The 27846-nt window shown below is 39.0% G+C and overlaps 2 protein-coding genes across 7 annotated transcripts in view; both read left to right on the forward strand.

Moving 5' to 3' along the window:
* Positions 1–10117, forward strand: part of PLEKHH2 (pleckstrin homology, MyTH4 and FERM domain containing H2) — a 112750-nt gene extending 102633 nt beyond the window's left edge. For all 3 annotated transcript variants that reach the window (XM_038551157.1, XM_038551158.1, XM_038551159.1), the window contains 4 exons: positions 414–543; positions 3657–3743; positions 6576–6713; positions 8036–10117. In XM_038551157.1, the coding sequence (XP_038407085.1) occupies positions 414–543; positions 3657–3743; positions 6576–6713; positions 8036–8221 (541 nt within the window). In that variant the 3' untranslated portion in view covers positions 8222–10117. The remainder of the gene's footprint in view (positions 1–413; positions 544–3656; positions 3744–6575; positions 6714–8035) is intronic.
* A 5154-nt stretch (positions 10118–15271) lies between these two features.
* Positions 15272–27846, forward strand: part of DYNC2LI1 (dynein cytoplasmic 2 light intermediate chain 1) — a 38692-nt gene continuing 26117 nt past the window's right edge. For all 4 annotated transcript variants that reach the window (XM_038551165.1, XM_038551168.1, XM_038551167.1 and 1 more), the window contains exons 1-2: positions 15272–15430; positions 17534–17642. In XM_038551165.1, coding sequence (XP_038407093.1) covers positions 15423–15430; positions 17534–17642 — 117 coding nt within the window. In that variant the 5' untranslated portion in view covers positions 15272–15422. The remainder of the gene's footprint in view (positions 15431–17533; positions 17643–27846) is intronic.

Here is a 27846-nt window from a genome sequence, read left to right on the forward strand (position 1 = left end):
GAGAGAGAGAATCCTCAAGCAGACTCCTTACCGAGTGCAGAGCCCGACATGGGGCTCGACATCAGTCCCCGAGATCATGACCTGAGCCCAAACCAAGAGTCTGGTGCTCAACCAACTGAGCCATCCTGATGCCTCTCATCAGATTTTTTTTTTTTTTTTTACTTTGCCTGATGGGGTGGGAGATGGAGAATCTAGGTCATGCTGAGAGCACTAATACTATGAGAATGTGGGGAAAGGAATGTCCTGAAAGGATGAGGGGTGGACAGTGGTGAGATGGGAATCAGAAAATAACAGCTCCTCCTGGGCGACGCCCAGTCATGCCTAGGATTGGCTCAAGGAGAGCTTTGCCTCAGGAGGATGATGCACTGTTTATGTCTTTGCTTTTGCCTTTTCGTTTTTTGTTTTCTTCATAGGCAGCTCTGCCAGCGACTGTCGACCAGATGGATGGCCCTCCGGGGTCACAGTGCTGCTGACTGTGTACGCATTTATTTGACCGTAGCCAGGAAGTGGCCATTCTTTGGTGCCAAGTTGTTTCTTGCGAAAGTAAGAAAGGATGGGAGGGAGCAGCAGAATTAACACCCTAACCTGTGCGGTTGACCCTGTTCAGCTGAGTGAAGTCCGACAGGGACCACAGGCCCCCCATGTGTGGTGTAGTGGGCTTTTAAGAAGGAAATGAGGAAATTCCCAACAATGTAAAGAAAACAATGAAGGGGTACTAAGAAAGGGCAGGAGAGCGAGTGGCCTCTCCATCTGTGCCTTGTGCTTCACTTCCCTTCCCCCGACCGTAGGTCACTCACACTCAGCAGGCTCACCATGAGACTGGGGTGACCGCTGAATCCCACTTACTTCTCTTCGACCACACAGCCTCTCACACATCTGTCACTCACTCTGTCACTTGTTCACTCACTTGTTTAGTATTTAGCGGCTTCTGTTGGCCAAACATTATGTACCTAGGGATACATCAGGCCGTGTTTTCAGATGAGTTGGGCCCAAACCTCCAGGAACTCCCAGCCCACTTGCAGCAGGCGGGAAACAAGCCTTGTAGGGTGAACACAGAGTGACAGGGACAGAGCGCTGCAGCACGCTAAGGACGGAGAGCTGCACCCTGCCACGGGGGATGGCCAGCCCAGTCCCCGGGGGAAGAACTATACGTCTGAATTCTGCTTCTTTCTCTTGAACCGTGTCACCTTAAACTCTCTAGGGTTCCTAAAATACTTCTCGTCTTATGTTCTCTTTCTGTGTGTTAGGTCTGTCCTCACTGATAGCTTGCACACATCATCAGGGCATAGACTCACTGATCCTGGAATTCTCCTCTAGTGCTCACGTCTTGCTTTGCATAGAAGTATTGCTTAATAAATTTTGCTGAATAGCTGCGCCACTTTGGGCAACTCAGTTAACCTTAGTTTTGTCATCTATACATGACAACTCAGACTAGAAAAAATAAAATCTAGGCTATCTTACTCTGATTCCATGAGTGACTGTATCGTGGTGAGGTAAGAAATTATTTTGCTACTGGTACTGGAAGCCATATACTAAGTCAGTGCTTGAATATCTCTCAAGTTAATACATTTATGAGGAGTTGAACATATGTTTTCTAAAAATATAAGGGTTAGATTAATATAAGGGTTAAAATATAAGGGTTAGATCAGCATTTTATAATGAATTTATTTATTTATTTATTTATTTATTTATTTATTTATTTATTTATTTATTTAAAGATTTTATTTATTCATGAAAGACAGAGAGAGAAGCAGAGACACAGAGGGCTCCATGCAGGGAGCCCCATGGGGAGCTCGATCCTGGGACCCTGGGATCCCAACCTAAGCCAACCATTGAGCCACCCAGATGCCTCTTATAATGAATTTTATTTATTTATTTATTTTTTTATAATGAATTTTAATTCTAATTTCAGCATTGCAAGAAATATTAAATATCCATCTTTGATCATTTGTTCTGTGCCTTTTAGTACAGAAATATTATTAAATAATATGTAGCATTTGCATGTTGCACGACTGGCATCTTTTCTTTGCTCACTTTTCTTCCTTTATACTACAAAAACACCTCCTTTGTTTGCTTAACGACATCCATTTTGGGAGGGGGGATAAATATATATATCATCAAATATAGCATTTTAACCATTTTTAAGTATACGTTTCTATGGTATTAAGCACATTCACGTCATTATGCTATCCTTACCACCCTCCACCTCCAGTACTTTTTCATCTTTCCAAATAAACCTCCATACTCCTTATTGCCCCTTCTCCCTAGGCCCAGATAACCACCATTCTGCTTCCTGTTCTGTGAATTTGACTGCTCTAGAAACCTCATCTAAGAGGAATTATTTGTCCTTTTGTGACTGGCTCATTTTCCTTTGAAGAATGTCTGCAGGGTTCATCCATGTTGTAGCATGTGTCAGAATTTCCTTTTTTTTTTTTTAAGATTTTATTTATTAATTCATGAGAGACACACAGAGAGGGAGGCAGAGACACAGGCAGAGGGAGAAGCAGGCTCCATGCAGGGAGCCCAACGTGGAACTCGATCCCAGGTCTCCAGGATCAGGCCCTGGGCTGAAGGCGGCGATAAACCCCTGAGCCACCTGGGCTGCCCAGAATTTCCTTTTTTCAAAGCTAAAAAGTATTCCACTGCATGTATATGCCATGTTTTGTTTCACCAAAGAAACAAAAACAATGTTTTGTTTGTTAAAGAGCTGAATGGCATCCTTTGCAATGGTTGCCTATCCTTTGCAAACCAATTCTCAGTAGATGGTAACCCAGGGGTTTTTTATACATGAAATTCTGAAAAGTTTTACTATATAAAATATAGTATATATATAAATACTATAGATTTATATAAATATTATAGGTTCATCCCAGTTCCTTATCTCTCATCTCTGTTTCTTTTATAAAGTTTAAGAGAAGTAGTTAAGTTTTTATTAGAATTTCAATTCTTGTTAAACAGTCATTGTAGAATGCTCAAAATCATTCATGGGTTTTAATTGGGGGCTGGTGGTGAGATCTTTTTATTAACATAATTTCATTGCTTTTATACAATAAGGAATTTAGTGGAAATTTTGGTATTTCTCATTACCATTCATCCCACAGTTTAATATTTTCTTTTTATTCTATTGTTATTAGTCATTGAATATCAGATTTAATAAACTTTCAGCAAAAGTGTACTTTTATAATCCTAATCCTTTATGTTGTTGCAGTAGTATTACACACACCTTAGAAAGCATATCCGCATATTTTGTTTCATTAGGATTTTGGTCATCATAGAAACCCACAAGCTTATTAATGATTAGCTTCTTAAAACAAAAGAAAAGTAAGATTAAACATTGTTGTTCCCATTCTAAAGATGAGAAAATTGAGCCACGGAGAGATTCAGTAGCTTGTCCAAATGTACAGCTGAATAAGTGGCATATTTGGATTTCAGACCCACGTCTCTTAATATCAGATTCACTGCTCTTTCCATTATGTGATATTGCCTCCACGCCAAGAGAGATTCCCCCCGATAGGTTTTATTTTCTTTTTTTCTCCCTTCTAAAGAGATTTTTTTAATACGATGTTGTTGCAAATGTTGCATTGCATTTTGATGAAAAAATGCTTCTGTGATTTTACTTAGCATTTATTTATACAGTATATTTGCACCCTTCACAGCCCATAACTCCATCAGCACTCGGAAGTACTTTCATGTGGCTGGCTATCCATGAGGATGGTTTAAGCATCTTAGAATACAACTCCATGGTAAGTTTAAGTTTTGTACTAAGTCAACTATTTGCATTGCAATGTACATAGAAAGTAATGATCTCTTCATATGATTTTTCTCATACACAGATAACATTTTTCCGATGCTGTATAACAAATAGTCATTTTACAAATACAACTGTGATTATAATTTAATCTTTTAAAACATGGTTGGACGGGTTTTATATTGCGTATGAGGAAAATATTAAGATACCATGCCTAAATTGTATTCGTGGTCATATTCGTAAAATGATTACTAATTTATCATGTCAGGGAGGTTACTTCCTGTGCAAAATGAAAGTCTTTAAGATAACATTAATGTAGAAACTTTAATTACCAAAGTTTAGGTTCAGCATCACTAAGGCTTCTGTAACTTTCTGTAATATTACTTACCAGTTCACTTGTACATATGTGGTATTTTAGAACTTTTAACATGCTTAAATATAAAGTTAAACTGTGCTTTCTACATGTTTATTTGCCTTATTTTCTATCATATTTCATATTGTTAGATTATTTTTTCCTGTTTTTGTTTTGTTTTGTTTTTTTTAAACCTGGCAGACAGGAATTGTTAAATTCACCTGGTAGGTATACTGGGCTCTCCTATGTCCAGCTGTAGTCGGGGATCACTAAGAATTTCTTGAAACCAAACTATTCTTTAGTGTTATAGTAGTTTCTCCTTATGGTTGCTAAAAAAACTTTTTGAAGAACTTTTTATTTCCTGAATGCTTTTCAGTTCTTGAATGGGTAGCTTGAAGATAGGTTATAAAATTGATGACCTAAAGTCAACAAAGAATTGTAGACTAGTATTGAATTACCATAGGTAAGTAAGCCAGTCCCTCAGACCCTGGGAGTTGGACACCAAGGCCAGAAAGTGGACACCAGTTGACTGCAGCTTGTGGGGCGTTCAGTGCTGGAATGGTCTGCTTAGAGACTTGCAAGCTAATCATTAGATACACAGATTCCTTTACCTATACATTTCTTAATTATATTTTAAAAATTTTATGCTACAGATGGGAAAAAAGATTTGCTGCATACATGGCAAAGAGTTTATATCCTTATGAAACAATAAGGAAATGATAAACAATAAACCCATTAATAGACAAATGAGCCAGCACAATTCAGAGAAGAAATACAAGTGTTCAAAAATGTATTTTAAAATGTTAGTTTCACTAGTAATCAAATAATTTAAAACAGCGAGATTCTACTTTTCACTAGTCAGGTTGGCAGAGATTTAAAAGAATTATTATATCTAGTGTTAAGACTAGAGTGCTAGGAATGTCACTGGGTATAACTTTTCCAGAGGAGAGTCTTTTATTTTTTTTGAGGTAGTAATTCCAGTTATTGAGATTTATAACTAAAGAAATAATTAGGTATGTGTATTATGAAATACGCCAAAAAATATGCATTGAAATATTGTTTTAAGGGCAGCCCAGGTGGCTCAGCGGTTTGGCACCTGCCTTCAGCCCAGGGCGTGGTCCTGGAGACCCATGATTGAGTCCCACATCGGGCTCCCTGTGTGGAGCCTGCTTCTCCCTCAGCCTGTGTCTCTGCCTCTCTCTCTCTGTGTGTCTCTCATGAATAAATAAAATCTTAAAAAAAAAAAAGAAATATTGTTTTAAGATAGTAACAAAAAATGATTTAAATCTCCTGCAAAATATAAATAATAGTGAAAGGGAATATAAGGGAAGGGAGAAGAAATGTGTGGGAAATACCAGAAAGGGAGACAGAACATAAAAACTCCTAACTCTGGGAAATGAACTAGGGGTGGTGGAAGGGGAGGAGGGTGGGCGGTGGGGGTGAATGGGTGACGGGCACTGAGGGGGGCACTTGACGGGATGAGCACTGGGTGTTATTCTGTATGTTGGTAAATTGAACACCAATAAAAAATAAATTTATTATAAAAAATAAAAAAATAAAAAATAAAATAAATAAATCTCCTGCAATAAGAGATTAGTTAAATAAGAATTAGCTATCAAATCACTTAAAAGGATGTTATACAATGGCATTTGTTGTCGTGAAAAGATATTCATAATTTATTACATTTAAAAAGAAGCAGAATCCTAAAAACAATATGCATATCATTTGTGTTTATATCAAAATATGTATACGAAGATGAACCATATGGATTTGCCAATATTTGATCATTTTTTTAAAGGTTTTATTTATTTATTCATGAGAGACACACAGAAAGAGGCAGAGACATAGGCAGAGGGAGAAACAGGCTCCCCATGGGGACCCTGATACGGCACTGGATCCCAGGACCCCAGGATCATGACCTGAGCTGAAGGCAGATGCTCAACTGTTGAGCCACCCAGGCATCCCTGACCTTTTTTTTTTTTAACCTTAAAAAACATCAGTTTCAAAAAATTTTTTAAAAAATAAAAAAATTTAAAAAAATTTTTAAAAAGCATCAGTTTCATATGGTTCAACCTAATATGGATAGAGATCTTAGAGGACACATACAAGATATTAACAGTAGTCTTCCACTAGATGCTGGGAATATAGGTGCTTTTTATTTTCTTTTTGTTTTCTGTTTTTTTCCACAGTTAGTGTCAGAATCAAACTGTATTTTAATTATAAAGGTAAATTATGCCTATATAAAATTAGTACATTTCTATCTTGAATCATAGATCCAAAAGTAGATTTTATTTTAGAAAATAATTTTTACTATATATAATTAATACTAGCATATTTTTAGTGAAGTATAGTTAAAATAGAATGTTACATTAGTTTCATTAATATTAGCATTTCAATGGAAATATATTAATCATTTCTCATCTTTCTTTGAAAGTAGAAGGTATATATGATATTAACTTTTTCTTCTCTTTGAAGAGGTTAATAGTCAGCTATGTGTACAAGAGTCTGATGACCTTTGGGGGTCATCAAGATGATTTCATGATAGTCATTAACAACACACATTCAAAGGACAAGCCAACAGAGAAATTACTTTTTGCCATGGCAAAACCCAAGGTGAGTAGAAGCCTTTCTACTAACGTTTTTATACTAGCTTTTTCATGCTAAAACATTTATTGTGCAAAAACTAACTTGTAGATGGAAAAACAGATTTACTTATAATCAAACAGTTCTAGGTCCAAATTCTGGCTTATCTCATCTTGCTAAGCTTTGTCTTTTTCATCGAAAAAATTATATGATGCCACTTACTTTTTTTTGGCTTAAGAATGAAATGATGGAATTGTTAACTGTTTTAGCCCAGTGTCTTGTATACAGAAGATTCAAAATAAGTGGTCTTGATGTAAGTTGTTGTCAGGTACTTTATACACAATTTTCTTATTTACTTGGGGTAATTCATGTTACAGACTCATTAAAGAGAAAAGTCTTATAATTAAGACATTACTTGTTCTTTGTAGTTTTAATGTCTGTAAGCAAAAACAATAAGTACAAAGGCTATATTTTCGTATTAACTCTAGTTTTAGTAAAAAGAATGAGAAACTGAGTTTCCTAAAACTTTAACAGTCTTAAAATTGTCAGAGACTATTTTTTTTAGAATCTGAAACATTTTTTAATGGCAGACATTTAAGTGAAGGCAGTTAGCCAATAAATGCAGAAGATTGAGACATACTCAGAACTTTACTTAGTTTATTTTTATTATTTATTTGTTTTTTTTAGAACTTTACTTAGTTTAAATAAGTAAATTTATTGATATTATGCACCAGATTTCTTCATTTTTTTTTTAATTTTTATTTATTTATGATAGTCACAGAGAGAGAGAGAGAGAGGCAGAGACACAGGCAGAGGGAGAAGCAGGCTCCATGCACCGGGAGCCTGATGTGGGATTCGATCCTGGGTCTCCAGGATCGCGCCCTGGGCCAAAGGCAGGCGCCAAACCGCTGCGCCACCCAGGGATCCCCAGATTTCTTCATTTATGCACGAATGCGGCTTTAAGATAATTGGTAGACTTGTGCTATTGTCACATTTTTTAATATCGCCACTAAATTGGATGGTTCTTTTTTTGTTTGTTTTAAAGATTTTGTATTTATTCATGAAAGACACACAGAGAGAGAGAGAAAGGCAGAGACACAGGCAGAGGGAGAAGCAGGCTCCATGCAGGGAGCCTGATACGGGACTCGATCCTGGGACTTCAGGATCACACCCTGGGCCAAAGGCAGGCGCTAAACTGCCGAGCCACCCAGGGATTCCCAAACTTAATGGTTCTTTAAGATCCATTCGTTTTTCTGGTTGAAGCAGGGCAAAATATGTCAATGCCTTGATGGTGCTGAACATATGATGAGCACTTCTCCGGAGCATTAACAATTCTATTTTTCTTGTTTTAGATTCTAGAAATCACTCTTTTGATCGCCAGTTACATAAACAACTTCCATCAGCAAAAGGCAGCCTTTCACCACCTCTCTGCTCCAGCACTGCTGTCAGCCCAGACTCGGGGACCCGAAGCCAGGGCAGTGGGAAGCCAGCCCCTTCTGTCAAGTAGCAGACCAACTAAAGGACCCACTTTACTTTGAAAGCTCGGGAGCCTGAACATTCACTCCCATCCTCCAGGCAATGGCTGCATCAGCTGCAAAAAAGTTCATTTACACCCTGACAGCATGGCACCCACACGTTGGTATTCTAGACTTTAAAAATGTGGGGGTTTATTTATTTCTTAAATACTCAAATGAATACTACTAATAAAACATAAATACAAAATTTGCCCGCATGCTGATTTTCTCTTAGATTAAATGGGTTAGAATTCATCTTTCCCCACCTCCTTTGTCCCTTGCTATCAGACATATCATGCAACATAGCATTTTTTGTCTTTAAAAAAAATATATTTTGGCAAAGGGAGATTCCAGACTCTCATTTGGCAAACCAGTTGATTATTTGGAAATTCTCACCGCCAAGAAATTAAGTACTGTAATTAAATGTGCTTTTAATTAATGATATGGTCTTTGGAAAGAAGTAGAGTATATAGTGTCAGAAACAGCTGAAGGATGCTGTTTAGGGGTAAATTATTGGAGCAAGTGCAGTAACTCTGGCACTATGAATCTTGTAAGAAAATGAGAGTTAGGTAACCAGAACCTCCTGTGTGGTACTTGGAAGTATACTCTGTCACCTTTTCAGATCACTGGAGTGTATAAAGTTTAGAATAAGACAGTGATTCCCCAAATTCCTTGGCTATTACTAGATAGCCCGCATTCACTGGAATATTGCCCACATTTCATTGCATTTGGTGCTGGGTCATCTTGACCTTATTTTGTTAAATAATGTCTTTGAAAGCAAAGACAGTTCTTATATTTTGCCCTCATATAGTTCTTTTTCATTATAGTTTTAACATAAATTCTCAGAATATTTTTTAAAAGAAAAGAGAATTCTTCTGTCAAAGGAGGTAAAATTTTAGTTGAGAGTATCTAAAATGTATTACTTTGCTAGGTTACATAAGTGGTCAGTTCATTTCAGTATATGTCAAACAAAGTAATTAGTATTCATGATAAAAATGAAACTGTGATAAGACATGAAAATTATATTGTAAGACTAATTGCAATAGTAATCATGAGTATACTTAATTTTATTTATGTATAGAATATTTGTATTTATTTTTTGAACATATATTTATCACTTTGTGTGTGGTATTTTTTTAACCAGTTTGAATAAAAAATGTTAGCTGCTGAATTAATTTGTTGGCAGAGCCTTCATATTTTTCTTCTTTGCTGCTTTCACCCTATGGCAATGTACTGTTGTCACACTAAGCCTTTTAAAAATATTCCATCTCATCAGAGCCAAGAAATACCCTGCTCAACTAAGATTTTACTTTATTGTTAATGTCAAAAAGATAAAAAAAAAAAACCTCCATAGAAATATATTTCCATTTACTGTTTCCCCTAAGTCTTTTGAGCCACAACCACTCACTGCATAAGCAAGTTGGTTTTTGAGAATATACCAGTTACCAGTTTGTGATGACTGACAGGAATTTTTTGGCTGGGATACAATAGTGTTTCTTAGTTCCCAGAAAACTGTTCAATAATCATTAGTTGGTGAGCCAGGGGCTTGGCACAGCTTACATATGTGTGAGGATTTTATTCTCAGGCAGTAGTTAGTTCACCATCTGGTAAGCACACCCCCCTCCAGATCTTCTAATTTGAACAAGTAGTGAAGGCTTAGCTTAAATGGTGGTACCTTACACTTGGCATTTATTTTTGATAGAACAGAGATAAAATATTTTGATGGAAAGAAATCAATTTTCTGTAACTGATGATGTGAAAATTTTATTTTCTGGGAAATTACTTATGTAGCCATTTAAAAAAATTCAAAGTATGTTATTATGATTGGTTACAAAAGAATAATGTTACGTGTTTAATTGTAATATTTGTCTCCTATCATTTTCTTCCCTTTCAATCATAATAAATGATTTACAAAACCCATTTTGAGCATTATCTTTTGAACAATCTTCAAGAAATACCTAATGTTTTCATTGTCAAAGCTGAGGTGTGCTACTAGTGAAAATGGTAGTTATTACCTCCTTCTCTTGCATTCATGCTTTGTCTTCAGTGTTGCTTTGTTTTATCCAGATAAAAGGAAGCTGTTTTGGGAAATTATAATTTTAAGATGTATGTATGCATATTGACACATATACAATATGTATAAATCATGGGGTTCTCCCATGATTTCAAAGTAAGTTCCATAAGTTTCATATAGGTGAAGTGATGGACTGTGTTCTAAAAATTTATTTTAAATGTTCTAGATTTTTTTTATATGTGTATCCTTAAAGTCAACTAGTGTCTAGCTTGGAAATGAATTTAACTCTCAATTTACAAGAAAAGTTAGTCACAACTTATAAAGTCTTTGTTCTGAAAATGTGCTTATTAATTGATTGTTTGGAAATTTTTCCCAAAGAAAAAAATACATAGTGGCCAGGTTCCTAGAACAATACACTTACCCAATTGTACTGTAGAATAATCCTGAAGAATTAACTACCACAGATAATCATATTTCACTAGACAAAGATTTTAAGTGTTTCTGGGATGCCAAGAACACATTTCACCTGTCCACCTAACGCCCTAGCTGCAATGGAATTTGGACTTCCCCAGTGCAGTGTCCAGGCTGATTCCTGTGGATCAAAGGCTCTAAGAATGTGAGGACTAAGGGAAGGGAAATGAGGAGCAGGAATAATAGGGTGGAGAAGCGTCTCTGCTAACCGGTTCATGGAGAACTGGTATCTCCTTTTACATTTTTCCCTATTTTCTTTTCCTTGAAAGAAGAAAGGGATTTTACTGCCACAGGGATAACTTTAAACTCCAAATTAAGGGGCACCTGGCTGGCTCAGTTGGTAAGTATCTTTCTTCAGCTTAGGTCATGATCCCAGGGTCCTTGAGGAGTCTGCTTCTCCCCCTGTCTCTGCCCCTTCCCCCAGTAGTGTGCACTTTCTCTTTCTTAAATAATTTTTTAAAAATGTAAAAACCTCCAAATTAAGGTAACGTCTACCTTAAGTAAGATTCATCCTTATTCGAGTGGGACCAAGACTCAAGCTCATCTTGGGCACTTAAGTGGGAAGGTGGGTCCTACAAAGAAGAGATGGGTGGACCTGGACAGAAGCTGGGGTGAGGAAATGAAATACATACGTGCTCTTGCCATAATTTTACCTGTTGAACTTAATTTTGCCTATATCAAACATAGTCACAATGATTCTGGAGGCGTATTTATAATTGGCATCAATCAGAAATCTTCATTGTATGCTTTTTAAGTATTTTTAGGTCCAGTAATAGTCAAGAAACAAAAACTTGCTTACTAGGGCAACGTCTATTAGCAAATAGCTCCAGAAGAAGATACAAATGTTCACCACAGCGCTTGAAAACAGGGTACCCTTCCTTCCAGCCCTTTGCTAACATAATCTAATCAATGGGAGGGGGTTGAATGGGGGTGGTATCCCTTTCTGAAAGTAGATTATATTGGTGGTTTTATTAAATCAGACAACACTTCAAAAGCACAGGTAACAAAATTTTAAAAACAGACAAATGGGACAACTCGAAACTATAACTTCTACACGTCAAAAGAAACAACAGAGTGAAAAGGCAGGATGGGAGAAAATAATCACAAGTCACATATCTGATAATGGGGTTAATATCCAGGATAGATAAGGAATTTAGCAACAAAATAGCTTCTTCATTCAGCAGAGAACATGCCAGTTTCCTTAGAAGGGGAATGCCTTGGGTTTCCCAATTCTAGTTTGAAAAATCCCAGAGAAAGGCTCAACTGTGCCCAACTCAGGTGTTTACTCTGAACTACTTCAAATGCTCAATATGAGGGTCACCTGGGTGGCACAGGTCGTTAAGCCTCCGACTGTTGATTTTGGCTCAGGTCTTGACCTCAGGGTTGTGAAATTGAGCCTGAGTCCAGCTCCATGCTGAGCAGGAAGCTGGCTTAAGATTCTCTCTGTCCCTCTCCCTCTGTCCCCCCACCAATGTGTGTGCTCTCTATCTAAAACAAAGTGAAAACAACTCAATATGAAGAGAATACTTAAGTAAATTCTGAAAAATGTGTATAGCGGAATATTTTTTAAACGATTTTATTTTAAAAAAAAAAAGGTTTTACTTATTTATTCATGGGAGAGGGGCAGAGACACAGGCAGAGGGAGAAGCAGGCTCCATCCAGGGAGCCCCACATGGGACTCGATACCAGGTCCTCAGGATCACGCCCTGGGCTGAAGGCGGTGCTAAACCACTGAGCTACCAGGGCTGCCCTATAGCGGAATACTACACAGCCATCAAAGGTATGTTTATGAGGGGATCTCTGCGTGGCGCAGCGGTTTGGCGCCTGCCTTTGGCCCAGGGCGCGATCCTGGAGACCTGGGGTCGAGTCCCACGTCGGGTTCCCAGTGCATGGAGCCTGCTTCCCTCTCTCTCTGTGTGTGTGTGTGTGTGTGTGTGACTATCATAAATAAAAAAAAGTTATGTTTACGATGGATTTTTAAAAATTGAGATGGGAGGGATGCCTGGGTGGTTCATTGGTTGAGCGTTTGCCTTTGGCTCAGAGTGTGATCCTAGGGTCTTGGGATCAAGTCCTGCATCAGGCTCCCCTAAGGGAGCCTGCTTCTCCCTCTGCCTATGTCTCTGTGTCTCTAATGAATAAATAAATAAAATATTTTTTTAAAAAGACATCAGAATACATTGCTTCTGGAGTATGCTGCTTTCACCCTCTTCATTTTTTCCATATAAAATTTTTTTCTACAATAAACTTATATAACTTTGAAAACAAGGGAACAAATGTGAAAACTCTGTCACTGTCTGGGCTATCGTTAATAGCCTCCATATGGACTTCCAGACTCCAAAACATCCTTCACACAGCTGCAAAAAATTATCTCACTGAAACTTAGGTCCAGGCACGGAATACCCCTATTTTAAAATTGTATTTAGTTTCTCACAACCAACACAGTAAAATCCAGGCTGCAAGATCCTTCAATGAAGCCCAATCTACCTGCCCAGTTGGCTCTCCCACCATAGCCACACCAGACACTTTATATGATCCCCTTCAACTATTCACAACCCCCCAAATATACTCTGCACACGTCTTTATTCTTCTGCACTGTTGCTTACTCTACCTAGCAAGCATCATAAAATTGTCTTCTCCTCTATCACCACCATTGAAATCCTTTAGTCTTTTAGGGATGATCCAGTAGAGGAGCTCAAATCTTTACATATTCCTACCTTAAGAACAATATTCATCTACCCAGGAAGGTCACTTACTTTGTTCAAATATGAAGCGTCAGGAGGCATAAGGGCAGAAAAGGAACTCATCTGCTCAATGAGATCAGTGGAATCCATTGATTAACCTCTGAACCAATGCTGGTGACCAGGGCCCAGCCAGACAACTTTTACCTTCCTTGTTACCGGGTTTCTTTCTTCAACCTTCTATCCTAGTCATGCAAACAATTATACTTTTAGGATGCTAGTAGAGTGCCTGGTATATAGCAAGTAGATGGCAAAATGGTAGTCACCGCTTTTGTTATTCATATCAATAGGGCTTCCGAATTAACATAGAAAGTGGTTCCAAAGTTCCAGAACTCAAATTATGGTAATTTTTTAAAAAAAATATTTATTTATTAAAAAATATATTTATTTATTTATTCATGAGAGACACACAGAAAGAGAGAGAGGCAGAGACACCAGCAGAAGGAGAAGCAGGCTCCCTGCAGGGAGCCCAATGCGGGACTCAGTCTGGGATCCCAGGATCATGCCCTGAGCCAAAGGCAGACACCCAACCGCTGAGCCATCCAGGCATCCCAAATTATTGTAATTCATTACACTCTGTCCCACACCAGTTTGTGAAACTATAGGAAGGCTAGCCCCAGGATATAGATGCTTGTGCAATGGCAGATATACCAACCTTCCTTGCACTCATCCTCTCTCTATTGAACTGCACTCCCATTACAAATGTGCAACTGTAGTTTGCTATGGCTTCAAAATGCAACTAGGTGTTGGAAGGATTTTGTTCCCAGAGATCTTACGTCATGAATGCTTTCGTTCTTTCCTTAAAAAAATTTTTGCTTCATTTCCAGGAATGTGATCTTAATGTTTCTTTGTTCAAAATTACCAATCAGTAGCTTACAACATGATAATAACAAGCATGAAGCACTTATAATGTGTCAGACACACACAGTTTATGTTTTAACTATATATTTTTCATTAAAAACTCATAAATTTCTCCTGCTTTACATAATTAGATACTGAGGTTCAGAGATTCTGAGTGATTTACCCACTGTGACAAGGTGGCAACTTAGCCAATGTAGCGGAGTCAGAATGTAAATCTAAATCCATCTAAAGCCATCAATAAGCCAAAGGGCAGAAAGGTGTAAGGAGAGTATCTCCTTCAAATATTCAAGACATCTTGGGCCAGAGGGGCCAGGTCCACTGAGCATTCAAAATAGATCAAATATTGCTACTATGATGAAATGTTTCAACAACCCCTTCAGCATAAAACTTATTCTTATGTGATTTTTTGGTATTTCTCTACAATACTTTATATCACTGGCTTTCTTTGGGTTATTATATTTAGTTTTGAGTTATTATATTTAGTTACATCTTTCTCAAGAGCAGGGATCTTGTCTTACCTCTTCATTCCATACTGTGTAGCACTGTTGCATTTATAGTAATAACTCAGTGTTTGCTATGGATTCAGAGATAAATGAAGTATCATGGAGATGCATTTGCTTTATTAACTTATTTATAAATAATGCGCTAATGCATAAACCCCGAAACAACCAAACAAGCAGAAAGCTGGAAAATACTAAAATAAATATTCTTTGCCTCTGGTGAATCACTAGAAAATAGTTCAGGAGTTTGTTTCACCCTTCATTCCCAAAGCGTTGCTATCAGGAAGAGAAAAGTGACTGGAGACAGAGAGCAGACACCCCTGGCATATAGTCCGGTACTCAGTAGAACACTCTTTATGTAAAAGAACACTTCCAGCCAGAGCTTTGGGGTTCCAGGCTTGTCAGACGTATCACCTCTTTGTCTTCTATCTTAGAGGAGGAGATAATAAGCCAGACTGGATGAAGGAACGCTGAGAACTACATTTCCCAGGATGCCCCTCTTCCGCACGCAACGCCGCCTGCGACGTCGCTCCCATGGCAACGCAAGAGTCGGAGCGATCCGGCGGGTCGGGAGCTGGCGGGCGGCCTGACCTTAGGCGACCTGGACGCTGAGCCCACGACTCCGGGTCGGTGGAGCCACGATGCCCAGGTATCCCCGCGGCCTTGCTTGCGCCCGGCTGACGCTCTCCTCGAGAGCCTGGCTTTCTCCCCTTTGCCACCCCAGCCTGGCAGGGGCAGGGGAGGGAGGACCGCTGGGGGTTATATTTAGGGAGAGGAACCCTGGGTCTTTTCTGCCGGCAACCCCTCTCTGGATGGTCAGGGATCCCTAGGAACTCGCCTTGAGCACGTGGATTCGGCAGGTAGAAAAGTTCTCCAGGTGGAAAAGTAAGATTTTGAAAGATCACTCAACTTCACCCGTTCACTTAGTAAAAATTTCTTGCAGGCCAAGGAATGTTCTAGAAGCAGAGGTTCAGGCAGTGGATTAGGCCGCAGAGCCACCTCTTCGGAGTTCGCCCCCTTTGGGTTCAGGTCCACCGTGAGTGAAGGGGCCTGGAGAACGCCCCGCAGCAGTGGAAGGCGGTGGAGCGGGAGGCCGGAGCCGGAGGCCCGAGCGGGAGGTCCGGAACGCGCATCTGGACCCTCCGGTTCTGTGACGCGAGCTTCCATTGCCCGCCCTCAAGATACCACCCGAACCTCCCATGAGGACGTCAGGGAGACAGGGCTTCTGGAGTCCCCCACAGAGCAGGATGGATCTGCTTTTCTCACTCTGTGGATCGCGGCCTACCTGATCTCTGCTGAGGCTATGAACCTTAATGTGAAAAACTGCCAGCCGCTTTCCCATCGTGGCCTGATTGGTTGCAGTTACAAAGTTACGGTTGATGGTTACAAATTTCCACCGGTCACTTGAATGGTGGCCGCACCTCCTGCTCTCCTCTTTTCTGGGAGCTTGGAAAGCAGATAATCCCATTTTGGAAGGGTGGTGTGTCAACGAGGAGCAGACAGGCCTGGGCTGAGTTCCTGGGGGGTTCACCTTGAAATAAATGCATACATTTTAGTGCATTTAGGAACACCTATATTGGTCTTTCATAGCCCCTTCCTTCATCCCTGTTTCCTGAATAGTAATTATTATAAGCTCTCAATATTTTTAAAGATTTTATTTGAGAGAGAGCGAGAGGGAAAGACAGAGAAAGCACAAGTGGGGTGAGGGGCAGAGGGAGAAGCGGACCCCGGGCTAAGCAGGGAGCCTAAGGTGGAGCTCCATCCCCGACTTCGACTTCGGGGTCATGACCTGAGCTGAAGCATGACGCTTGAGTGACTGAGCCACCCAGGTGCCCCAAGCTCTCAATACTTTTAGATAATTATATGTAGGTCAAGCCCTAAATGAAATGAATTAGCACATTTTAGCAATCAATCATGACAGTCTTAGAAGATTGCTGTTCTTCTTTATTGGCATTTTAGAGATGAAGAAACAGAAGTGAGCCTGAGGAATAGCACAGAAGCTTGCATCTGTTAGGTGCTCAATGTATATTTGTTGAATTAATAAAGGAATGAATAATCCAGAGAGGTTAGGTAATTTGCCCAAGTTGGTATATGTAGAAAGGAGCAGATTCAGGCTTAGAACACATCAAATCTTTTTCTGTATTTTTTTTAGTTCAGTACTCCATTTTTCATTTAGACTTTAATTTTAAAAAGGTATAATCTTATTTGTGAAAAATTATATGTTTGTAGAGAGATGAATGGAAAGATTATTTTCAAAATGTGTTTTTAGGTAATTTTTTTCTTTCATTATATTTTATATATTAAAAAGTGGAAACTTCAGCCAGAAATATAATTTATAAACAAGAAATACTTAAGAAAACAAAGATTGTTTGGTATACTGGCTTTACATGCTCCCCATATTCCTAGATGTTGGTAGTTTTCAAGTTATAGATTTCTAAAATTCTTTGTACGTTCATGTACATGTCTGGGAAGTTAACACGTACAGCTTCCAACCTTGGCTGGAAGCTCCAAAAGAAGACAGCCTCAAATCCTGGTGACAAAGGTTCTGCTTATCATTTTCAGCTTTTCTTTTGTGAACCAGTGGAAAGAAAATGACTAATCCTCGGAAGTTTTATCAGTTTATTGTCTCCCAGAAAATAGTGTTGATTTGTTTTTATAAATTTAACTGAAATAACATTTCTCTGAGCTTAAAATAAATATTGGAAAGGATTCCCTATGATTCTCTGAATTTTGTTTTTTGCCCCCCTCATAGTGAAACTCTCTGGGAAATTGCAAAAGCCGAAGTGGAAAAACGTGGAAGTGAAGGTGATGGACTTGAAATTGGAGAAAAATCTGTTTTCTTCATTGGCAGTAAGAATGGGGTAATGCACTTTTTTTCCTACTTCCCCGCCCCCCCCCCCCCCAATTATTATAATTTAGCAACCAGTGGAAAATTCATTTTAATACTTTGGTAAAAATGTGGATACTTCAACTCTTTAGCCAGATGACCAATCTCTGGACTCCTGGTTACCTTGGAGCTGGTTGTGCTTTGTATGAGGGTGCCCTGCTCATGGGTGAGTAGGGACAGCATCCAGCCTGAGCACTTCTTGCGTCAGGTGGTTGCTCTGATGTGGGCCGCAGAGGAAGGAGCACTTGTTTCAAATTAGACTACCCATTAGAGCAGTCCTTTTTACCCCAAAGGCACCATAAATGCTAATATGATGGCTGTAGTTCCAGTAACTTATACAACTGAAACAAGAATATAGATAACAGGGACACCTGGGTGGCTCGGTGGTTGAGCGTCTGCCTTCGGCTCAGGGCATGATCCTGGAGTCCCAGGATCGAGTCCCACATCGGGCTCCCTGCGTGGAGCCTGCTTCTCCCTCTGCCTGTGTCTCTGCCCCTCTCTCTCTCTTTCTCATGAATAAATAAATAAAATTTAAAAAAAAAGAATATAGATAACAAAAACATAACCTGACAAAGTATGATACATTTACCCTTCACTTATCTAACTAGAGTCACAGAAACTGAAGGAAACCTGGAGATACTCTAGTCTTCTACTCCGAGGTCCATGGAGATACTTCTTAGGACCAGTGAACTCTAGAAATGTATGCAGAATTGTGCGTGATTGTGTATCAGTGTTTTTATGGGAAATGGTAGGAGAACCATTCCAGCACCTTCAAAAAGGTTAAGAACCACTATAAACAGTGGTTGTATAGTTTAGGTTTGACTCTCTCAACAGGGGGGGGGAGGAGTTGTCTTCTACAAAGCAACCTGGTTCCATTTTCCTGAATTCCTAGTTAATGAGAAAACCTGAGCGGCTCATTGTAACTTCCAATGTTTGCAATTTTGGCCTGTAAAAGTATATAAATACTTGGTATTCCTAATTCTAAGGTCCCAATTTAGGTCCTAATTCTTGGTCCTAATTCTGATTTGTAACAGTACAGAAATAAGTCTGAATTTTCTTCTGCTTTTTAAATCTTGAGATATTTTTAAATTACCCTTCAAATAATTAATGGCAACCACTTTGTCTCTCTGAGTCTATTTCAGCTTTAATATCCTCCTTTCTTTCAGTCATGCCTTCTGTGGCATGGATTCCATATTGGTTATGGATTCCCTGTCATGATTTTATAACTCTTAACTGGAACTATTCTAATGTGTAATTCTTGGGAAGGAACAGGACTTTGGAGGTTTTGCTTAACTGCAGTAGACTAGAAGGTCTGCCAGCTTCTCTTTTTCCAAATGCTGTGCTCCTGTTATTGTATAGAAAAATTCTAGTAATCCCATAACCTTGTTAACTAAGGTTGAGCTTGAGATCTATGTTCTTTGCATACATGCTGTTTTGTCCTTAATTTTCTCAGATTGGATCCTCTGTTACAGTCTATATTTTTAATTACTTTTATTAAAGTGATTAACATATGTGGTTTAAAAACTCAAAGATAATCAAAAGGTGCACAAAATACTAAACCTCTCCACATTGTTCAGGGCTTCTCCTTTAAGTGGCCTCTTTCGTATCTTAAATCTGTTTTTTTTTTCCTGTAATTCTTTATTAAATAGCTTATAGGCTATTTTTAGACTTAAAATGTTAGACATTATCTATTGAATTTTTGATAATAGTAGAAGATTATTTAGTTCTAGCTGTTTTTTTAAATGATTTTTTTTTTTTTTTTTTTACATTTTAAAGTAATGTCCACACCTAACATGGGGCTCAAACTTAAAACCCTGAGATCAAGAGTTAGAAGCTCTACTGACTGAGCCAGACAGATCCCCTAGTTTATCACTTTTAAATGCTCATTTCCAGCCCTAGTCTGCAACATAGTTGTTTTTATAGTTTTGGGCTAAATCAATATTCAGTGTTATTATTTCTAAAACTTGTTTGCTGCTGAGCCAAATGGATTCCTTTCCTTTCCTTTTTCCTTTCCTTTCCTTCCTTTTCTTTTTCTTCTTTCTTTCTTTCTTTCTTTCTTTCTTTCTTTCTTTCTTTCTTTCTTTCTTTCTTTCTTAGTTTTTTTTTTTTTTATTTGAGAGAGCACATGAGCAGAGGGAGGGGCAAATGGAGAGAGAGAGAGAGAGAGAGAGAGAGAGAATGAGAATCTCAAGCAAGACTCCCTGCTAAGTACAGAGCCCAACGCAGGGCTTGATCCAGGACCTTAAGACCATGATCCAAACTGAAGTCAGACACTTAACTGAGTAAGCCACCCTGGCATCCCTCTTTTTCTTTTTTCTTTTTTTTAAATATTTTATTTATTAGAGGGAGAGTGTGTGCACAGTCAAGGGGAGGGGCAGAAGAGAAAGAGAATTTCAAACAGACTCCATGCCCAGGGCAGAGCCCCACTTGGGGCTCAGTCTCATGACCCAAGATCCTGACCTGAGCAGAAATTGAGAGTTGGCTGCTCAACCAACTGAGCCACCTAGGTGCTCCTACTTTCTTTTTCTTGAATAACTTTTCTCAGAAGTTTAAAAATGCCTTAATTTTTTTTTATTTGCTTAGCTTTTATGTGTTCCTTAGTTTTTATATGCACTAGTTATTTGTTGCTACATAATAAATTATTCTAAAACATAGCAGCTTTTAAAACAGCAAACATGGGGCATCTGGGTGGCTCAGTTTGGCTAAGCTCTGCCTTCAGCTTGGGTCATGATCCTGGGGTCCTGGAATCGAGCCCCACCTTGCACTCCCTGCTCCATGGGGAGCCTGCTTTTCCCTCTCCCCACCTCCTCACCCATGCTTTCTCTCATTCTCATTCTCTCTCTCTCTCTCTCTCTCTCTCCCCCAAATGGATAAATAAAATATTTAAAAAATAAAACAGTAAACATTATCTCATCTAGTTTATGAGGGCCAGGAGTCTGAGAGCAGCTTAGTTATGTGGTTCTGGGTCAGGGTCTATCATGAAGTTGTAGTCAAGATGTCGTCTGGGACTAAAGTCCTCTCATAGCTCAACTAAACTGGGGAATCAGTTCCAAGCTTGTTGACATGGTTGCTGGCAAGAGGCCTCAGTTCCTTGAAGATTGTTGGCCAAGTTTCAATTCTCCACATATATGCCTCTCCATAGCGCCGCTTACAATATGGCAGCTTGCTTCCCCCAGAGCAAGAGATCCAAAAGAGAGAGGGCACCCCGGTAGAAGTTGCAGCCTTTTATACCCTGATCTTGGAAGTGATGTGCTATCATTTCTGCCATAAGCTATTGATCACAAAGACCAACTCTGATACAGTGTGAGGGACCATGCCTGGGTATGAATACCATCAAGGAGGATCATTCGGAACTATCCTTGAAACTGGCTCCCCAGCTATGTATTTCTAATTCTAATTTCATAGTCCCCAACAGGCATTCAATACGATCTTCATCTAGGTAGCTGTACCCTATCATCTGAAAGTTCCCCTCTCCAGCCAGAGTCCTGTTGTCTTTTAACTATTGTGCTGGTCTGTACTGTGGTTCTCAGGACCGGCTGCATAGCTACCATCCTCCCCCAACATCTTGAGAATTCCTTTTTCTTCTTTTTTCCTGGATCCTGTGTCTTCTCTGTTCTTGGTTTACTCACTTATTTTGATGGAGCACATTCTTTTTGTAGTTTTCTAGGAAAGCATTATATGGTAAGTAAAATTTATGAGACCCTTGAATCTCTAAAATTTTCTTTATTTTTCCCTCACTGGATTGAATGTTTATGTGGACATAGAATCCTACATTACGATGAGTCACTTAATCTCTATCTGATCCTAGTTTCTGTCTAAGTCTGGATTATTTCCTTTGGGAATGACCAAAAAAATGACCAAAAATGACCAAAAATTCAAACTGATGTAGGAGCTTTTTTGAATATTTGGTATCCTCTTCACTATTAGACTTCATCTGTATTCCTCTTGTGATGTGTACCATGAGATACCATATTTTAATTCATTTCATATGGTCAGACAACAGTCTAATTACCGTCACAACATTACATCTGTTCTCATTATTTTCATCCAAATGCATTTTTCATGCATATTTATAAATTTCCATATAAATATACAAAGTGTGCTGTATTTTCTCTCCCTTTCTGTCTCTTTTTATTCCTTTTCACCAATATATTGCACTCGTAAGTTATATGCTAGTTTTGGTAATCATATGAGATCATTTTGCTTCCCTGTGATAATACTGCACTTATTACCTGCACTGTTAATGTATCTGTCGCTGTGAATATTCTTTCTAGGCCTTGACTCAGTTGTTTTCTCTTGTGAATTACTTGGACCCTCTTCCATTATTTTCTTAAAATTTTTCTTAATATCATACCTAATGACATCTCAATTTATTTGGACTTCTTTCTCTCATTCTCTCCACTCTGATTTAGATTGTCAAGTCCCTAGGCATTGGTCTTATCATTCTCTTAACATAGATTTCCTCTTACCAAGTGATTACTCCAGTATCCTAAGGTATGGGCCAGAAAACTTAGTCATTGACCAGCCTTTTTCTTCCCAGAGCTCCTGTTCTCATTCCATACCTCAACTTCTAGGTAGAAGAAAAGTGGGGAGGAAATGTCTTGACTTCTAAATTTTTCCTTTTCCAGTTTTCCCAAGTATATTCTGGTTGCAAGAGGATGCTTTCCAGGGTTCCTTAAGAGATAGCAGATACTAGTTACACATCTTCCACACATAACTTATTGATCACAACACCCTTTTCTACTGAGCCTGAAGATGACATCTAATCCCTAGCATTCCAGGAAGGTGTTGGCACTTGCGATAAAATTGATTTGTCATCTCTGACTCTAATAATGTTTATTTATCACCACACAACTAGGAAACATCAGCCAAAATCCATAAGTTGATATATGCTCCGGTGTAGCATACCCTTCAGGTCAACAGAGAGCTGATTTCACATGGAGTACCATACTATGTCACCTGAGGACTTTAAGAATTGTGCACTGTAAGGAAGAAGTTTTTTTTTTTTTTTTTTAAGATTTTATTTATTTATTCATCAGAGAGAGAGAGAGGCAGAGACACACGCAGAGGGAGAAATAGGCTCCATGCAGGGAGCCCGACATGGGACTCAATGCTGGGTTTCCAGGATCACACTCTGGGCTGAAGGCGGCGCTAAACCGCTGAGCCACCAGGGCTGCCCAGGAAGAAGTTAATTAAGTAATTTTGATTGCCATCTGAGTATTCCGACTGAAACGTGATTGAAACATATCCAGATGGAAGAATTTTAATATAAAATTTTTGTTTTTATTATCTAATGTTCTAATAACTACATTTTAAAAGTAATATTTACATATTTTACTCAAATTCATGGTCATGGAGCCATTAAAATTGAGGTTGGTAAACTAATTTTGTATGTAGCCAATACCATACTTAGTAAGAATTAGAAAGCATTTATTATTGATCTAGGAAAAATTATAAGATTAGTCAAAAATTTTAAAAAATGTTTTAACTTGTTTTTTATTTCCTCTTTTGAAAGCATTCAAGCATTCAGGTCTTCTACTACATTTGAGTATAAAAGTCAGGGTTCATTTAAATAAGTCAGGAAGGGATGCCTGGGTGGCTCAGCAGTTGAGCATCTCTGCCTTTGGCCCAGGATGTGATCCCAGGATCTGGGATGGAGTCCCACATCGGGCTCCTTGCAGGGAGCCTGCTTCTCCCTCTGCCTGTGTCTCTGTCTCTCTCTCTGTGTGTCTCTGTGTGTCTTATTTATTTATTTAAATAAATAAGGAAAATCTTAAATAAGTCAGGAAAAATAATTAAATAAATAAATAAGCATCTAAGTCAGTATCTTAATAATATTCATATTTTGGTTTCAGTTATTTTACTTTTAGGATTATCATTTAAGGAGTTACTGATTATATGAATGATGTGTGTTACAGTGTTATTTGTTATTGTGGGAAGCATGGGGAAAATATAGCAGCCCATCCCCAGGACCACTGATTGATTGGTAGGAAGAGGCCTCTCCCTACTCTTTGTAAGTTTGTTTAATTTAGCCACTATACAGAAAGGTTTTGGAATTGGCCATACAGAGCAAGAACAGATGTATCACGTCTTCATGCAGCTTTGCTTGACTCACAAAGTTCTTGCCAGGAAGGCAGAATGGCTAGTGACACTGTCTAAAAAAAGGTCAACGCTTGCAGACCCAAGATGCTGGAATTTATGTGGCTTTATAGTTCATTTCTATTTGGGGTTCCTATTATTCTTTTACTTTTAGGCTTCATGCTACCACCTTAGGGTCATGTTGACAATGAAACTTTCTGGAACTAAAGTCTGCATCAGTGAGGCTACACCTTTGCCAGGTGATGTCAGTGACCAGGTAGCCAGAGCACTCCCCTGTCTTGGAGAGTGTCCCAGAGAGCCCTCCCCACACAACTAGACATCCATCATTGTGAGATATTATACATAACATTAACATTATATTTATTGGAGGGAAATGTTATACAACCATGAAATAGTTGTTAGTAATGAAAGAATATGTTAATTGAAAAAAGCAGGACTGAAATTTGTATACAGTATGATCTCAACTCTAAAAATGCAAAGATAAAAGGTAGAAATATGTATGATAAAATTTTAGTCATCAAGTGTGTTTTTATTTTGTCTTTAATTTCTGCATTTTACAAAGTTTTCTTATTGGCCCACTTTTATTTTATTTATTTATTTATTTTTAAAGATTTTATTTATTTAATCATGAGAGACACAGAGAGAAAGAGAGGCAGAGACACAGGCAGAGGGAGAAGCAGGCTCCAGAAGCAGGGAGCTCGACATGGGACTCGATCCCGGGTCTCCAGGATCACACCTCAGGCTGCAGGCGGCGCTAAGCCGCTGTGCCACCGGGTATTGGCCCACTTTTAAAAATCTGAACTTAACTGTTTAAATAAAAGTTTCATAGGGATCACTTATATTTTAAAATTTTAACCCAGCTATAGCATATACACATTTCACAAATTTACTGTTGTAAGGAGAGTGATTTTTGCATTGATACAGTACTTTTCCAATTTCCTTTTTTTTTTTTTTTTTTTTAAGATTTGTATATTTATTTATTCATGAGAGAGAGAGCGAGGCAGAGACAGAGGGAGAAGCACGCTCCATGCAGGGAGCCCGATGTGGGACTCAATCCTGGAACTCTAGGATCTCGCCCTGGGTGGAAGGCGGACGCTCAACTGCTGAGCCACTCAGGTGTCCCATTTTTCCAATTTCCTACTTACTGCCACATAGATACATACATGGATTTTAAAAAATGAGTAAATAACTAGTACTAGTCTTATGGTACAAGTAAATTTCTATTACAAAAAGTATTCTGTATAATAAGCTACTTCCATATCCTTAAGGCGGCTTATCCTAATAGTACTGATCACTGATACCAGCGCACAAATGCTCACACACAAAATGCCCCCCAGTGTCCTTCACTAGTCACTCTCTGTAACAGTTCTTCTAGATTTTGTTGTTTTGACAGCCCATTCATGTTTTATTTGTTATTTGTGAAACCATACTTAAAAAATAAAAGTAGATTATGGCATATGCAAGCTGTTTATTTTCATTTATGTAAATTAAAACTAATTTTGCTTTTGAAGATTGGCAAACTCTCTTGATATAGGTAGTACTTTTGAGACTATTCTTTAAAAAGTATCTGATTCCATGCTTTATGCAGAATATTATTTTGAAAAATAAAGAGAAGCAACCAATTAATGCTTCTATTGTTCAGCTAATAGTAATCACCCTTTACCAAAGAAACTGCCTTGCTGCCTTCTCTATTTCTTTCCTATACTTCTGTTTTTCCATTCAGTAGGTATCTATTGAACATCTTTTATGTGCCAGGCATCCTGCCCGACTCTGGGGAAACAGAAATGAAAGACATGTTCTTTGTTGTGTGGGAACTTGGGTGCTAGTACTTGTACAACATAGCATGAGACAAATGCTATGGTGGAAACAAGGGCTCTTAACTCAGCCCAAGAGGCTAGAAGACTGGGAAAGCCTCTTAAGAGAGGGTGATGTCCAGAGTTTTAAGGGTAGGAAGTGAGGAAAGAGAGGTAATTTAGGTGAAGAGGGTCAAGTGGGTATTCTGAGGAGAGAAGAAAAATGTATGAAACAGCGGTTACAACAGATGAGAGCGAGAACATACTAGTCAAACGTAATAGGATTCCCGTCATTGCTGACTGCTGTTTTGAAGATGGGGATTAAGAATTTAGGTGACACCATTCTGTACAGCATGTGTACTTTTTCTCTGTCATCACTCACCTGCATGGGTACAAACATGGAGGAGAAGGGAAGGGAATTGAGTTTACCAAGGTTAGATTTTGCCGAGTGGATCCAGGACAAAGCTAGAGAAAGCTTGGTGGGGGGTAATATTTGCAAGGGTGATTGTAATGATAAACTGTGGAGTGTAAGGTGGAAAAGGAGAGATGTGGAGGTAGGAGGGAGCTGGTGGAGAAGGAGAAATGTTGATGGGTCAACGGACTTTTAAGACCTCTTACTATAGCCAAAGAATTGTTACTGTGGGGATTCCTCAAGAAGTGGTTGGAGAATGTGTTGTTGTGTTTGTGATTTTGGAAGTAATGCAGTTTCCAGTGGTGAAATGATTCAAGATGTAACCTTGGAAGTGACATATGGCAGAAATAGAGTGAAGTAAAGAGTCTCTGGGAGGAGGCAAAGGCACCGAGAGATCAGTGTTAGATGTGTTGCTCCCCATGCCCACATATGTGGGTATGAAGTTGTTTTTTTTTTTTTTTAAGTAAATTATTTTTTTTTAAAGATTTTATTTATTTATTCATGAGAGACACAAAAAGAGAGGCAGAAGACAAGACATTGGCAGAGGAAGAAGCAGGCTCCATGCAGGGAGCCCAATGTGGGGCTTGATCCCAGGTCTCCATGATCATCTCCTGGGCTGAAGGTGGCGCTAAACCACCAAGCCACCTGGGCTGCCCTGTGGGTATGAAGTTAACAAGACTAATGACAATAGCTGAGAAAGGGAGACTGAGCCAGAAGAGATGACAACAGCCATCACAGTAGACTGGTAGAGGCCTCTAAGGCTTTTGCAAAAGGAGGGAAATAGAGTAATTGTTTAAAGGTGGCATTGGGGGGCACCTGGGTGGCTTAGTCATTTGGGCATCCAACTCTTGATTTCAGCTCAAGTCACGGTCTCATGGGTTGTGGGATAGATCCCTGTGTCCGCTCTGTGCTCAGTGGGGAGTCTGGAGGCTGCCCTCTCCCTGCTGTCCCCCCTCACTCACGCTCCCTCCATCCGTCCCTCCCTCTGTCAAATAAAATTTTTTATTTTATTATTTATTTAATTTATTTATTTATGGGGTGGGGAGAGAGAGAGCGCTCACAATCAGGGAGCTGGAGAGGGAGAAGCAGACTCCCCACTAAGCAGGGAGCCTGATGTGGGGTTTGATCCCAGGACCCAGGGACCATGACCTGAGCTGAAGGCAGATGCTTAACCAACTGAACTACCCAGGCACTTCTCAAATAAATAAATCTTTAAAAAAATAAAGGTGCATTGGGGAGCAAGGAAATCTCTGAAGTACATGGGGTGGTAGAAGAGAATAGCCTTCTTTAACAAGATGGTAGAGGAAGTAGTCCAGAGGCAGCCATATTTTAGGTAAGGCCAATAGGTGGAGTGTACATTCTGAAAAAGAAGTTGAGGATACTGAGGAGTTTGCTAATCATAGAGCTGGCGCTATAGAGTGGAAGGATGTTGGAAGTAGGGAAGGGATTTATTGTACCAGATGAAGGGATGCATAGAGGATTATGGAATTAGAGTTCAAGGATAACAGGTCAGAGGAAAAGACTGGATTTCCAATGTCACCTGAAAGATAGGATTCATTTTGATAGTCTCTGAGTGAACAATGTAATACATGTTGTAATACAAGTATATAACAAAACACTGTAATACAAGTTGAATGTGGTCTTTCTCTCAAAATATCTTACTGTACTGTACTCACTCTTCTTGTGATGCTGTGAGATGATAAAATGACCACGTGATGAGATGAAGTGAGGTAAATGATGTGGGCACTGTGACATAGTGTTAGGCTACTACTGACCCAATGATACTATGTCAGAATGAGGATCATCTGCTTCCGGACCATGGTTGACCATGGGTAACTGAAATTGTGGAATGCAAAATCATGAATAAGAAGAGA

Source organism: Canis lupus, chromosome 10 (assembly GCF_011100685.1).
Source record: "Canis lupus familiaris isolate Mischka breed German Shepherd chromosome 10, alternate assembly UU_Cfam_GSD_1.0, whole genome shotgun sequence".
Lineage (NCBI taxonomy): Eukaryota > Metazoa > Chordata > Mammalia > Carnivora > Canidae > Canis > Canis lupus.